The sequence below is a fragment of the Pagrus major genome, chromosome 2, assembly GCF_040436345.1.
Source record: "Pagrus major chromosome 2, Pma_NU_1.0".
Lineage (NCBI taxonomy): Eukaryota > Metazoa > Chordata > Actinopteri > Spariformes > Sparidae > Pagrus > Pagrus major.
In genome coordinates this window covers 9,475,674-9,491,825 of record NC_133216.1, presented here as the reverse complement: position 1 = coordinate 9,491,825, position 16,152 = coordinate 9,475,674, and the positions used below count along the sequence as shown (strand labels likewise).

At 39.1% G+C, this 16,152-nt stretch overlaps 2 protein-coding genes and 1 pseudogene across 3 annotated transcripts in view; 2 read left to right on the top strand and 1 right to left on the bottom strand.

Annotated features, from left to right (window-relative positions):
- Positions 1 to 255: 255 nt before the first annotated feature.
- On the bottom strand, positions 256 to 801 carry LOC141012251 (odorant receptor 131-2-like; annotated as a pseudogene).
- A 2,871-nt stretch (positions 802 to 3,672) lies between these two features.
- On the top strand, positions 3,673 to 6,628 carry LOC141017083 (diablo IAP-binding mitochondrial protein-like). Its single transcript, XM_073491704.1, has 6 exons — positions 3,673 to 3,731; positions 4,219 to 4,351; positions 4,449 to 4,571; positions 5,404 to 5,514; positions 5,650 to 5,746; positions 6,101 to 6,628. Exons 1-6 carry the CDS (start codon positions 3,688 to 3,690, stop codon positions 6,295 to 6,297), a joined length of 705 nt encoding a protein of 234 aa, XP_073347805.1. The 5' UTR covers positions 3,673 to 3,687; the 3' UTR covers positions 6,298 to 6,628.
- A 6,051-nt stretch (positions 6,629 to 12,679) lies between these two features.
- Positions 12,680 to 16,152, top strand: part of nectin3a (nectin cell adhesion molecule 3a) — a 34,132-nt gene continuing 30,659 nt past the window's right edge. For both annotated transcript variants that reach the window (XM_073480194.1, XM_073480193.1), the window contains exon 1: positions 12,680 to 12,824. In XM_073480194.1, the coding sequence (XP_073336295.1) occupies positions 12,737 to 12,824 (88 nt within the window). In that variant the 5' untranslated portion in view covers positions 12,680 to 12,736. The remainder of the gene's footprint in view (positions 12,825 to 16,152) is intronic.

Here is a 16,152-nt window from a genome sequence, read left to right as displayed (position 1 = left end):
CATGGCAATCCATCCAATAATTGTCAATACATGTCACCAAAACCTAAAGATGGCCAGAAATGTGCAACAAATAGCCATTCCCACACCATGTGGATGAAGCATGATGATGGATTAACCAGTTCTCTTGTCAGATGTGGACTCCTGGTGCCAATATGACTGAGAGACTGTAAGATATTCTGTTTGAAGTTAATGTTTGTACATTTTACCAATCTTGGCAATGTATTTCATTCATTCACGTGCATGTACAATAAACAGTCATTTTTGTATTTTAGTGCAAGAAAACACTTCATCCCTGAGGCCATAAACAAGAGGAGTCAGACATCTTGGAACAAGAACAAACGTTATAAAATTGATGTCCCTAATATAAAAGAATAACAGAGGATTTATCTGAAGGAGAGCAGCTTCTGCTTCTTCTTGTTTTTCTTTCCTGATGCAGCTTTGGCCCTTTTTAAAATTATTTTAACATATGAGAATACAATAGTAATAACCATGATCGCTGAAAGCGGACCTAGGATGACGCTGTCAACTGTGCAAGACGACCACCTCCACAGTGCAGATCTTGTATTTGTAAACATTTAGGCTGACAGATGCAAAGAACCTGGACACACTAACACGGGGTACAGAGCTAAGGCCGTGAATGATGAGGATACAGCACAGAGCGTTGCGTGTGGAGCACAGCTCTGCATGGCGCAGGGGCAGGCAAATAGCCACATAGTGCTCCTGATTCATTGCTGTCCGAGTAACTGGTGTGACGAAAAAGTACAGAGACAGCACATGAAACACGATTAGACATAACCACATCTGTACATAAAATATCCTGATTGTGAAATATAACCAAGAGATTTGTCACAAGTAAAAATCAACAATGTATTATCGAATAAGATGTAGCGCATGGTTGTGTAAGTCATGTTTTAACATTGTGACTAAATACGGTAGGATCTGATTGTGACTGTACAATTTGCCCCTTTAAACAAGACACATACAGTGAATACATGAGTACACACAGAGAATAAAGTGACTTAAATATGTTCAAATGTTATTAATACACTTGTTTCTCTGTGGAAAAAGATTAAATGTCAAAAAATGTCAAATAAAATGTCATTTTAATGTAACTGAGTAATTTTATCAAACTTTCACACTTTGCTGCACAGTGAAGCCTGAACTTCTGATAATTAACTCTGAGACATCACAAGGGGATATCACACTCACTGTCAGGGCGGTGGCTTGTTTTTCATCATCAGATGTTTTCTTGGTTGTAATGGTGATAATTAGCCAGTCATCTGTATCCCTGTGTGTCATAACAAACTCCAGTGAAACTAATTAAGAGAGATAGTTAATGGCATCATTAATTATTTAAAGACTGCTCTGTTGATGTTGACTTGGCTAATGATGAATGCATCTGTCAAAGTTTGTTAAGAGTTCTACACTATTCACAAAACTTTAAATAACATGTATTTTATTTATCTTTGTTATATTTGCACTTAAGATTATTTATAACGGTGCATTCAGGCTGCATTCACATCAACAATGGCAGTGCGTTCTTGTTTGTTCCAATGAGGCCAATGTGTTGGTACAGCCGTGGTCTTGATGCAAACATGGCAAAACAAAAAAAAAGAAAGAAAAAAAGATAATAATAAAAATGTGAGCTCATCCAACAAGAAAGTTGAACATGGCTGAATCATCACCACAATGCAAAGCCAAGAAGCTCATCAAAATGTATTTTAGTGCTGACATAAGCAGGAATATCTGCTCGAAGCTCCAGCTGGTCACTGTATACACACATACACACACACACAGTCACAAAACTAGATATGTTTATCAGCACAGCTACGATGATGTTGCTGTTTCTGAAAAATAGTTGATATTGAATAATTAAAACCAATTAATAAACAATTGACAAGGCCAGAAAAAAAATTGTAGCCAGCAGTTTTATAACCTTTTGACCTCACAGAGTTCTTGATAAAAAAAATATTGTTGAAACCTACATACTGTACAATCATAGAGTGGAGTGCGATCATGAAGCTGTTGTAGAGGAGTAATAACATTTCAGTACGATGTTCTTATCTATTTCTCCTGAAGTGCAACCAGAGATTTTTTAAGAAATACGGTTGTTGTATGGTAATGCATATGAGCAGTATGCATGACAGACCATACTGAGTCATGTGAAGTATCGCAGATAAACAATGAGGGTAAATTCATCTTGACTTGAGACTTCTGCTCAAACTAACTAAAATTCCTAATGTGCTTTAATACGTTGTAAGGAGAATAAGTTTTCAAGTATCATACGTGTGCTTCGTTTTAAAGTTTTGTACTCATTATCGACACATTTTCCAGACTCTTTGCTCAGTGCTGACAGGGAGATTTAAAGGCCTTAAAAGGGTCTGATATTTGCACAATGCCGTTTCATCATTAAATATCTGGAATATATGAATGAATGAATGAAGTACTTTATTTCAAACCAAAAATTAAAATAACATAATAAAAAACAAACAAAACAAAAGTAACAGTGTCTAAAAGGGAGTAGGTAGAAGTAAAACTTATCTATCCCCACCCCTTTCTCACTTTTCTTCTTTTAACTCATATATTATTTCAACAAATTCTCAAATTTATTTACAACTAGTATATAAACAACTATCCCAAGTTTATTATATATAGACCAATGTATGTCAAATCTTCACATTAGTTTAGTTTTATATAATTTTGGTTATAATTCTCTGAGGTTTGATTTCCTGATAAACACAACTAACCACACAGAGAGGAGAAAGGAACAGAAAGGTCTATCTTAGCATTCGGACACAATATCTTTGTTTGCCATTACATTTTTTGTGCGTTTTGTGCAAAACATTGCTGGGACTTTACAAAACCCTCAGGCCAGGACAGGTTGTTATCGAGCAGACAACCTGATTTTGACTGGTCCGCAAATATTGAACATAAGAAAAATACAAATAACATACACAAGCTATTTTGTATAATTTACTATTTTTATTATGTTTTATATAATAAACTAGCCTTTATATTAAGTTATGCTATATTTCAACTTATATACAATATTTTATATCTCATACAATGTCATACTGTACTATATCATGCTATATTATGTCAATATGTTTAAATGTTTTATTCATAATCAAGTACATCTTGTTGCTATATTAATACAGATAAACACTAAGTACATTAAGTATAAATGTCAGTGATGGAATGTAACTAGGTAAAGTAGCACATATTTATTATTTTTTATTTGATAAGCAAAAAGATAAAAAAAAAAACAATAAAAAAACAAACAAACAAACTGTGATTCCAGTAACTAGTCAATAATTTTATATATTTAATTACATACTTTGGTACATTTAATACCAGATACTAACACAATGTATACCCATCCCTCTACACTCTGCTTGAGATAGTACTGTACAAGTTACCTTGTAATTTGAGTTTAATTGCTCTTGTATAGTTTCTATTTTTATTTCAATTCTTATTTTTGTTTTTAATTATTTCTGTTTACAATTACTCTTTTTCTATCTATATTCATTTGTGTCCTTGTGCTGGGCTTGTCTTATGTTATCTGCAGCATGGCTGAGCACAAGATAATGTCGCTGTTTTGACCACCAGGGGGCGACAGTGTCGACAGCCTCACACCAGGGGAACCTTTGCCCGGTGACGACGAACATGTTATTGTGGCGGACCAAGATGGCCGCGCTAAGGAGGGTAACGAGCTGCCTCCGTCTCCTCAGGTAGGATGTTTATTACAGTTATATAACTTTAAACTGGCAACGTTTGTCACCTAATTATATACGCTTTACTTAACAATCAGTCTCTTACGGATTTAATGCTGCTGTTGATGTTAATGTTGGGAAATTTAGCATGTTTTGCTTCATAACAGCGCTGGCAGAGACAACCGGAAGTTGTCACAAAAGACGTTTAACTTGTTTTTCATTCACTAAAATTAGCATTGTCGTTTTATTTTCTGTGCGTCTTTTTACTGAATCATACAGAAGTGACTCACTACAAAGAGTTGTATGAGTAGGCGGTGTTAAATATATCTTCAAATTAGCTTTAGGTTTGATGTCAGTCTGATTTGGTCGGTAGTTTGTACTAGGTAGGTAGCTTTGACATTATATAAGACCAGTTTGCCATAGGTGACAGTGCGTCAGATTAATATGAGAGTGTGTGATGTAATGGGACTCGACATTAATGAACCTGGTTGTTTGTGTTGTTCAGGACTTCTGCTCGTGTCCTGTTAAGCAGCAGAAAACCTGCAGTCCATAAATCGGGGAAATGGACAAATCTTGTGTACACAAGTATAGCATCATTTGCAGTTGGCGGCGGGCTGTGTGCCATACCCTTCAGACAGGTGAGTCACATTGAGACACGTTGAAATTATAACCAGTCATCTACAGTATGTTACTTCATACTCTGTTCCTGGTTTCCTCCCTGTGTCTCTGCTGCAGGTTGAAAACCTCTCTCACGACTCTCTGATCAGACGAGCAGCCTCTCTGGTAACAGACAGCTCAAGCACTTTTCTCTCTCAGGCCACCTTGGCTCTTGTAGATGCCATCACAGAGTACTCGAAAGTAAGGGTTTTTTAAATCTTGTTTCCTATGTCACTAGCATGTTCATATTCAGTTTTAGAAATATTTTTAAGTGTAGTAATGTTCTGTGTAGTACTTGTGACAGCTTGGGTTTTTCCAGGTGTTGCACAAAGTAAATGTACTGATTTCTAGAGCTGCAACAATTAATCAGTTGAAGAAAATATTCATTGCCAACTATCTTGGCGATCGATTAATTGTAAATCCTAATTTTTCAAGCAAAAATGTCAAATATTTGCTGGATGCGGCTTCTTAAATGTGAGGATTTGCTGCTTTTCTGTCATATATGATAAAAAAAAATGAAGAGTGTGGGTTTTGGACTGTAGAAGCAATTTGAAGAAATTAATTATGATGATCATTTTTCACAATTTTGTCACTAAAAGATAAATTAATGAATTGGGAAAGTAAACAGGCGATTAAACAAACCCGAAACCAAAAGACAAGCCAGTCATAAACCTTAAAAGGTCCGTTCATCCAAAGCATACAAAAACAGAACACTGTTTTCACCTTTAACTTAGTAAAAGACCTGCAGACAGGTTTGGTTTAATTTTGAATTCAAGATCTCTGTGACTTCTCCTGCCACTCCAATAACAGCTGTGAAAAGGATTTCATTTGTGGTAGTCAAATCACCAAAATACTTTTTTTTCAAGAAACACTGTTCTGGCTAGCAATAGGGATAATCTACAGACCTATTTGTCACTTATAAAAGTTTGAAAATGATCTGTGCTGCAGAAACTGCTCCTCCGCGATACTCTCCGTACTTGGCCCTTGATTTTTAAATGTAAACTGTGTATGTCCTCCCTCTGTTTGCTAACAGGCTGTGCACACACTAATTGCTCTCCAAAAACGATATTTGGACTCGCTGGGAAACTTGAGTCCGGCAGAAGAGGACACGATCTGGCAGGTGATAATTGGCCAGCGTGCACAGGTAAATTTATGTTGTCCGTCACAACAAAGCTGAACATATTGTGTTGATTTATTGATCGTGACACCGACAGACAACAAAACAGTTGCAGATCTGTTTGATCTGACTTGGGTTTTATAATTCTCTCTGTCCTGACAGGTTGACGACAGACAAGATGAATACAAGCGTTTTGAGTCCACCTGGATCAATGCAGTCAAGCTGTGTGAAACGGCAGCGGAGGCAGCATACACGTCAGGTGTGTAAAAGAACATGTCAGAGTGGTTATATGGCTGTGTGATTGAATAGGTCGAGGCAGGTTTTCTCAGGGCTCTAGTAACGATGAATTCAAGTGTTTAGCTGTGAATCATCTTTTCAAAGCTTTGTATGTCGTTGTCTGCGCCTGCTCCCATTCAGCTGCTGTCAGTGTTACACTTTGGACAGTGCGCGGATCATTTGCTGTCACTCAGTAGGCCTTTGTGTAAAACCAAACGGAGATGACGGACAGTAGTGCCTTCTTAATGACCACACACTAATGTCTGAACTTGAGCTGGTGTTATGTCAACCTCTGAACTTTTTTCAGCACACTGACTGAGCGTGTGTTTGTGTCCAGGAGCTGAACATGCGTCCGTCACAATGAGGACAAACATTCAGGTGGCCCTGTCGCAGGTGGAGGAGGTGCAGAAACTGTCAGCGGATGCGGATAAGAAGCTGGTGGAGACAAAAGTGATGGAGGTTCAAAGGATGGCCTCCTTACAGAATACTACCGATGAGGAAGAGGTGCCTGAGGCTTACTTAAGAGAAGACTAAAACAAAAGAAGCATAAAAAAAAGTTAATTTGCATTCAAAGCAAACAATAATTTTATATAATCCCCACAGTCATCTTTCTTTTTGGGTCTCCAACACGTTTGACTCTGTGATTTGTTATGTCTCAGTCACACTCAAATTATGTATTTACGTCTGCACTTAAGCTGCAGTGCTGAAAAAGTGAAGCACACAAAATGAGGACCACCTTTAAGACTACTATTTGAATTTCTGTCCACTGTTTATGTGTATTGTGACGTGACCAGCATTAGATTTTTGCTTTATATTTTGCCAGAATTCATTTTAATAAAGACAAAACAGTACAAAAACCATACAACTGTTTATTTTTGGTCTTTGTTGAGTCAGATAATGAAGCGTAGCACTTCATTTCCTGTTTACTAGATGATCATTGTGTTTACTGAGTGACTAGTATTGTGTTGCTGGGGTTGTTTTTTGATCCAAATAACTGAAAAACACTGAACCAGTGCTAAAAATGGAGAGAAAACAATGTGTCCACCTCATAATGCTGCCAAAGGATGGGAATTGTTTGAAACCAGCATTTGCCAGATTTTGTTCTGATTTAATTGCTGGTGTGAACGGATGTTTCACATGAGAAGTATCTCTGTCGACTATGTGAACAGAATGTCCCCTGCGGTCATCTTGGGAGATACTCTGTTTGCAGAAGTTCCCAGAAGCCACTTTGTAACCACCATAAAACCCAGAGGCACCACACGATTGGCTGACCAACACTGTTTTTGGTGGAGTTGCAGTTTTTACATGTTACACTGTTGTAATGTTTGATCATGTCATCCACACAAATTCCAATTTGCAAATGAACTAATTTCTCACTGATTCCCACAACTTGTGTTCCTCTGAGAACATCTTTGAGGCAGTGTTGCTTTACTTGTTATTTGTATCTCTCTTTATCACTCAGCAACTCTGCCTTCACTGCAAATTACCCATGTCCTGACTCTCTGTCATAGAGCTTTTAGGTCCTTTCTCAAAGCCTTCTCTCCCTGTCATCACTTCATCTTCAGCGTCACCTCTTAGCTCACAGTCTACCTCTGATTGACATAAAAAAAAAAAACTGGTTGAAATATTTTGACTTTCTAATAATGGAAAACAAGAATTATTTCATTTTGTTTTGAGCACACAGGTTTTAAAATAATACAGTTTTCTCCAAGTTAGATTTAGGCTAAGGTGCGGGGAAGTTGCCCAAGCTTTTAGATGAGATGATTGCAGACTGATGTCATTTGCATGTATATAAGAGTTTTTTTCAATTTCACAGTGTAACACATGATTTAGAATTTCAGTCAGACAACTAACCATGTTTGGTGTTTTTTTGCTGAGGGAGAACCAATATCTTATTTGATATAACTGCCTTGCTCTGTAAGCTTAAAGGATAGGTTCACAATTTTTCCAGACCAGGTGCCCATGTGTACACTGAAGCAGGTTTGGCCTTAAGAGATGTTTTTATGCTTGTGATGTTAGTGACAAAATCCACACTACTCGTTCTATCCAAAAATATATTCAAGAGTCACTTGGTTTGTTTTTGTGATTAGCTTAATCAAAAGCTTGGATTTTATTTTTTACACAGATGGAGGACTGTGGGCCCTTACGCTGGACGCACATTAGGAATCAATCAATCAAACTTTATTTATACAGCATCTTTCGAACAAATCAAAATGCAATGCACTTTACAAGTGATTGAGAAAACACCGGATATTTAAGAAAACAAAATGGATTCAGAGACTCATGCACACCACTTGCATAAAATGGCTGTTACAAAATATTGTTTTCATTGTCAAATAATCTGTGGATTATTTCTCGATTAATCAATTAGTTGTTTGTTTCGTTGTCTGCAAAGCCCTTAATATCAAATATTCACATTAAAGAAGCTGGAATCAGATAATTTTGACAACTAATCAATTAAAGGATTCATTGTTACAGCTCTAATTTTAATATTCATGTCGACATCTGATTATTTTAAGATAGACTTGAACACTAAAGAACCTCTCATGTAATTCCAGCAGATGGCGATCTAAATCCATTACAGCATGTTTTATTTGTTTTTATTGCTACAGTTGGATGCACTTTGCAGTTTAATTTCTTGGAGTCACTATTTTTTATTGCAATAGTTATGACCTACACTATTTTTCTTGGTGTTTATGCTTGTGAATACATGAGAACCCCAGATTGTTAGAGAAGCTTTTTATCTCTAAAGCAGCATGTGCACATACAGTACAGTACAACACAAGGCTCATTTCTGTCACCACTTACGTGCGTGCCTTCACATTGTATTAGATTCTGGGGAAACTTTTGAAATATACACCTAACCTGCAAGACTGTGACCAGATCTACTCATGTTCAGTAATATGAATGCTCTCTAACAGGTCTGTCGTCTTTATTGTCTTCATGTATGCCTTCCAAAGGTCAGCGTGTACTGCAGAAGGTCATTTCAGAGGGAGCTCATTATGGGGAAAGACCTGTGTGAGGCTGCAAACACAAGTGTGTGGTGTCAGCAGTGAGGTGACCTCTCCCTGCTCTAGATAGTCAAGCCTTGGCAGGGGATGGGACCCTGAGAGTGGCTACAGAGGGGGGGGGGGGGTTTTGAGGTGTGCAAGGACTGGCTCACCAATGTGACTAGTGAGGAATGTTGTGTTTAACAAAGGCTGTTTTCACAGACTGTAAAACCAAATGTCCCAGACGGTCTGTGTGGATGTGCACCCACTTGGTCACAGGGGAGGTGGTGCCAGCGCAGCCTTGCCTGCCTGGAAGAAAATGTAATAGTGCTTACTGAGTATTTTTGCAGCATAAAACCTCAATGAGGTAACCACAATTACAAAGGTCATGGGTAATAAATGCTCATAAACTATTTAGTGCTTCTGAGGGGATTTGAGCATTTGTGCACCATTTGTGCAGCACAAGTTATGCCAGCGGCGTGAAAGTAAGCCTCATGAAACTATTTCACCCAAACTAGTGATATCATTAACACATTAAATGTATTGTGAGAGAAAACAAGACGTGATTCATCATCTCATAAATACACGAGCCTCCTCCCTGCACTGACTTTACCGTTCCGATGTAAAGTGGCCCAGGAGGGGAGATTGATTGGTGAAAAGGGCAGCACTTTCACCTGGGGATTTATGGCTCTTTGAGGATATAAATAAACCACCAGAGGGTATAAAGGCAGGGGGTATAGTGTGGTGACACATCATGGGTCATGCTTTAATCACAGTGAAGCTGGGTTGTAGCGCAGGGAAAGAGGGAGCGAGGTAAATTTTGCGGGAGATGGAGGCTCCCCGGAGAGTCCCAGTCCTCTGATGAGGACACTGATGCAGGCTGCGAAGAGGACGTCACAGCAGAGTGAAACGGGAAGCTCGATGTGAGGGAATCACACTGAGACGAGCGGTTTTTGCTTATCTTCACTGAGTGAATATGATGTCCGCCTTAAACTGCTGAGGGAGCGTGTTTATCAGTTCAAGCTACGGAGCATGATAATAACACTGTGCTGCACACAACGCCGGATTCCTGAATGTGTAAAAGCTGTAATTATCTCAAAGAAAAGAACAATGCAAGAGAGTGTTTCATTACCACTTTGTTTTAGGACAGAGTAGAGCAGTGTGCCTGTGTTTAAGCTGGAGAAAGCACACTGTTTCAATGTGAGAGAAACAGGAATAAGGGAAGTTCAGCTGCATATGATTGTTTTGTCCTTCAGCGGCTGATCTCCTGGGGTTTAGATTAACTTTCACATTCACTTCTTCATTTCCCACCCCCCACAGTTTTAAAATAACTTCATGACATTGGTTACACTTTGTCTATGAAATATGTGCCTCAACCAGCTCTGATACAACAATCACTGATTAACATTTTAATCTCGGTTTAGCTCAAACAACACATGTGGTAAAGGTGCTCAGAATGTTCCTCTCAGGGTGTGTTAACCTGTCTTATCCATATTTCCTTTGACTGATTGAATCTGCTCCAGCAATCTGAGAGCCCTTTCAGATGTGTAAAGTCAAAACAACATTTATATCAGCTTACAATTCAAAACCTCCGTCTTTAAATAGGCTGGACGTGGTGGTTAGAGAGACGACAGAGTAACCAGCTGCAGATCTCCACAACACCCATGGGATCTGCCAAAAACAGATAAAGGTTCGGTGTCTCCTCCAGCAAGACAATGAGCCTTTATTTGTTCAGTCACTGCTGTGAAGAATGCAATCATGCTTAAAAAGTAAACTGTTATTTGTACAATTAATGGTTTCATTGCAGTTCAGTGAGCGCGCAGTGCCAGTTTTCACAACCGTGCCCTCAGAAAACAAGGGGGTTCCCAACCAAACTTCACTTTAATTTAGTTGGTTTTAAGAGAAGCATGCATAAAGATCATTTTTTTAATATGAATCCCCATGTTAATGTTTAAATTGTGTTAGAAGTTGGTAATTATTCTGTGGCAACATGATTAAGGAATATACATAATGTAAGTGCAGTATAAGGTCATAAAATTTGATTTTTACTCAGGCACCTTCACAGGCAGGGGCCTCACAATTACTGCATGTAACAAGGTCATTAGGGCCGTTATCGTGGCAGTTTTCGTTGTGCTTTAGTGTTGCAAACAGCATTACGTAACAAAGGTTCAGTTAAACAAATGATCAAAAACTAATTGCTACATGGTGAACCTGGGGCCTTTGGGGGTCCCCTGAGGTTTTTGGGGGCCTCAGGGCAGCTGCTCACTTTGTCCAGCTGGTAAGTCTCTAATGTTTTTAAGTTGTCTCATGAATGAAGGTCTGATACTGCTAATAGTATGGTCCTCTACGGTGATTATAACTTTACCATATTATCCACTACAACAACATGACATTCATTGGACAACTTACTTTTTAAATTAAGATTTTACATACAAAACACATGACGAAGGCTTTTTAACGATTCTCAGCTATGTTGATACTATTTGAGTGAAAGTCTTAAAGTATCTGATATTAAATGTACTTAAGTATCAAAAGCAGAAGTAAAAGTAAATTATACAGTACAGTATATTTAAAAAAGTAAAAAATGTGTTACTTTTGATCAACCTGCAAAGTAACTAGTAATTAAAGTTATCAACTAAATGAAGTGGAGTAAAAAGTACATTTTTTTCAAATATGTAGTGGTGTGGAAGTATGAAGTAGCACAAAATGGAAACACTCAAGTACCTCAAAATGACACTTTAGTAGAATACTTGAGTAAATATACTTAGTTACCTTCCAACACTGAAAGTAACTAGGAACTAAGGTTATCAAATAAATGAAGTGGAGTAAAAATGTCAATATTTTCGTCCAAAACGTAGTGGAGTGGAAGTCTGTAGGAGAAAATGGAAACACTCAAGTAAAGTACAGGTGCCTCGAAGTTGTACTCAAGTACGGTACTTGAGTATATATACTTAGTTACATCCCGTCACTGAAAGTGATAAGTAACTGAGGTTATCAAATGAATGAAGTGGAGTAAAAAGTACAAAAGTAAGTATGAAGTAGCAGAAAATGGAAACACTCAAGTACCTCATAATTACACTAAAGTAGAGTACTTGAGTACATATACTTAATTACATTCCATCACTGAATTTAACTACAAACTCAGCTTATCAAATAAATGTAGTGTAACAAAAAGTTTTTAAAAAAAAAGATATTCAAAAACCTAAGTATTAAGTTGCAGAAAATGGAAACACTAGTAAAGTACCTCACACTTGTACAGTACTCGAGTAAATGTACTCAGTTACATTCCATCGCTGAATTTAACTACAAACTCAGCTTATCAAATAAATGTAGTGTAACAAAAAGTTTTTAAAAAAAAAGATATTCAAAAACCTAAGTATTAAATTGCAGAAAATGGAAACACTAGTAAAGTACCTCACACTTGTACAGTACTCGAGTAAATGTACTCAGTTACATTCCATCGCTGAATTTAACTACAAACTCAGCTTATCAAATAAATGTAGTGTAACAAAAAGTTTAAAAAAAAAAAAAGATATTCAAAAACCTAAGTATTAAATTGCAGAAAATGGAAACACTAGTAAAGTACCTCACACTTGTACAGTACTCGAGTAAATGTAATCAGTTACATTCCATCGCTGAGATAAACAACAGATAAAGTACTCTTCATACTCCCCGTGCTGCTCTGTTAACTTTAAATCATTATATCTCAGAAGTGTCCCGCGTGGTTCAAATCAGATCAGATGGGGGGCTGATTGGGACCGTATGCGTGCGTGCGTGCGTGCGCGCGCAGGCTGCGTGTGTCCGCGTGTTGTCCCGCAGCAGTGGTACAGCCCACGCGGGTCCGTCGCTATGGAGAGCAGCTCCCCAGGAGCGCGAGCCAGCAGCAGCAGCAGCAGCAGCAGTTAGAGAGCAGCGAGCAGCGAGCAGCGAGGAGGATCCAGCGAGAGTGCGAGGGCGCACAGACAGACAGACGGACGGGAATCATGGAGAAACGAGCCGCTCTCAGGAGGACTTCGCCACCTAACGGACTGCGACTTTTAACATCGCTCCTCACCTTTTACGGACTTACCTGTGAGTTACCGCTCTCTTTGTCGTTGCGCTACTTTCTGGGGCTGCTGAGAGAAGTTGCGGCGGAGGCTCTCTCTCTCTAAAAAACACGGCCGGACCTCGATGTGCTGAAACGGGGCTGTGCTCTTCTCACTGAAGCCAGCTAGCTTTACTTTAGCTAGCGGTCCTCGTCTGTGGACATTTATCTCAACATAGCGACGGTAACTAGCTGCTGAGGTCAGTAAACCGCTAGCTAAACCTCGCCTGTCCGTCCCGTTTCAACACAACTTAGTTAATGTTGCTAACTAATAGTTTGTGTTAACTTTCTTATAGCCACTGCTACTAATTACACACTATTAAGCTTCTCCGCCGTAACTTCGGGCTCGGCACTGATTTGCTGGTGATTACGCGCACATTTGCTAGCTAGCGTTACTTCCAGTGTGTCACATCACGACTTCGCCTTCGTTGCTCAGGGAGTGTATGAGGGGGGAAATACCGGCTGCTGCTGCTCTCTCCCACTCAGATGGCCAGAAACATAGAGGAGCAGCAGCAGTGTACAGGAATAGATACGACATGAGTGTTATGGGGTGTCACTTATGGCGAGCAAAGAGGAGCTCCTTTGTGAAAAGTTTGCCAAGTGGTTGCACAGATGAGGAGGTGGTGGTGGTGGGGGGGATATGTGATACGGGAGAGGAGAGGCAGCGCAGACTTGTCCGCTTTGGGCGTGAGGGGTGGCAGGGGAAATGAAGACATATTTCACTGCAGTCGCAGAGTCTCTGGAAGTATTGACCTGCAGTTGGGCTGCATGCCAGCCACAGCACCTTCCAGCCACCGTACTGTCCCGGGTAGTGCAGCTGGAGAGCTTTTGCTGTATCCCAATTCCTGAGCTGGGGATTACAATACATGACAGGACCGCTAAGACAAAAGAAGAGACAAACACTGGTGGATGGTGAAGTAAATACCGCCCAGGAATGCACCATTCGTTTTTTTTTTCCTCAATGCAAAAGCAGTAAAAGCTTCTCAGATATACCATGGTGGCAGTTTCTATAAACAAACATAAAACCTTGGCTGCGTCGCTGACTGTAATAAGTACGACAGCCACAACAATCATTTTTAAAGCTGACATTGGCCTTCCCTTTGTATGGGACAACATATCTATATGGCAATATATAGTATCGCTTCCTCCTGTGATACTATCATTGATACACTGCCACTGAATATCTGTATTTTCATTAAAGTGTGCAGGCACTAAACAGATTCCCCTGACAATCTGATTACAGGAGTCACCACTTTATGACTCCTCGTGGTGTAAACAAAAGCTGAAAAGATGTTTTGTTACATGATAATGATGACACACGTGAACATGGACGAGTTGCTGTCAGTGTGTGTTAATGAGACCCTAATCTAAGAGCCAACACACTCTTTTATACACTCATCTCAGTTCATGTCAAATTCTGTGAAACTGATACCACAATGCAGCGAATAGATAAAATGTATTTGTTACATAGACATTATGATGTATCGTAGATGATTATCTTGCAGTGTACCAAGTGTTGCAGAATCGCTGTGTTGTGTTGCTGTTGTTATTGTGGGCATCGTATCGTGCCGTGAGTTACTCCGTGCTACAAGTATTATTTTCTCAGTTGATTTATAATCTCTTGGTGTATAAAACATCAGATAATATTGAAAAATGTCCAGTTTCCCAAAGACGTAGGAGACGTCGTCAAATGTCCTGACGATTAAGGAAACAAGCAGAGATTTTCTTTTGGCATTTTTTCCCACAAAACACAATCATTTGATTATTAAGACGTTTGCCAGTTAATTTTCTGTGCTGAGACATGTGCTGGTACATTTTACAGTTAACAGTAAACCTTTTGGTCCTTATTAGTGCACAAACAATATAATGGAGACATTTCCAAATGACACCAAACATATTTTTGGCATTTCTCAATTCTTGTTATGTATCAGGGGACACATTTTCAGATACCGATATATCTGCGATAATGGTGTCTGATATATTATTGGCCCGGTGGATTCATCGGTCGAGCTCTAGCATGCAGCGTCTCAACAGCTGCCGCCAGTGTCATCTCTGTCATCCTTACACACACACTCACACACACACTTCCAACACATACAATTACAGAGTCTTCTTCATACCATACTCTTTCTGTCTCTACCCACAAAACACTGGTTCGTAAATCAACACAGAGAACTGATAAACAACAAACTGCTCCAAGCTAAGCTGATTAGGCTCCAAACATTTGCTGTTTGGTGCCATGTGCATGCAGGTTTTCAGCCCAACTATTCACCTGGAAGGCCAAATTAGCTGATTATTAAGATGGTACTAACTAGCCAGTGAAAGGTTAGTTGTGGTGTCGTGTTTGGAAGAGACATGTGTGCAGGTTTTTGACTCTCAGTAACATATGGTTGGAGCCCATGTGGCCTGGGCCTACTGTTGTGTGTTTAGCAGCAGAGCACAAGTGTGTAGGGGGACTGAAGAGACAAAAACAGTTTTGATGCCAGTTTCCTTCACTGTGTCGTTTTCAGATTCCCTGTAGTGTAGACGGGTTTGTGAGGAGGGGATTCGTTCGAGGCGTGGCTACAGGCTGTGAGGTCTGTAATTGAAGACCATAGTTTTGAGGTTTCTTCTCTTGGGGCCGCATGATTCATAATCTAAATAAATAATGTAGTAATGGAGCCGCCTAAATTACAGACTCAAAGCAGAAATAGATTTGAAAAAGCAGTGCACTGACTGAGCAGATTTGGTCCTCATAGAGGTTGGTTATTAATTGAAAGCAAGATGTAGCCAAGAAAGTAGGTTAGTCATTCAGCTTTGTCACCACATGGCATAGGGCAGATCAGGTCAAGCAACTTCTTGGTTTCGTTTGTTCAGCGGGGGTGATTGGACAACTTCATGCATTTGTCAGTCTGAACATTAAATATGTGTCATATATGCAGAGATATAATTATGTGCCAACCTTTCTTGCTTTTCTTAGATATTTGAACATTTTATTAAGCTAAGAAATATTCTGTAACAGTCAATTTTACTCGATTGACTTAATACACTTACCATTTTTTCAGTCTGTATTCTCCAAACAATCCTAAATTAACTTTTTGCAAGAAGACAAAGTGTGATCCACTGTCAAAATATATCTGCCGATGCCCAGTTATTATTCGGAGTTGGAATTATATACAAGAAAGTAAGTTTAAAAATGTGGGTGTACATTTGCTGGTCACAGCTGCAGCATTCATCTGATCCTCTCATTTGATCTGAAATCTCGGTTGTGAAGCAGCAGACTGAAAACTCCTAATCACATTAAATGCACGCAGTGTTTTCTTTTTGAAGGAAGGC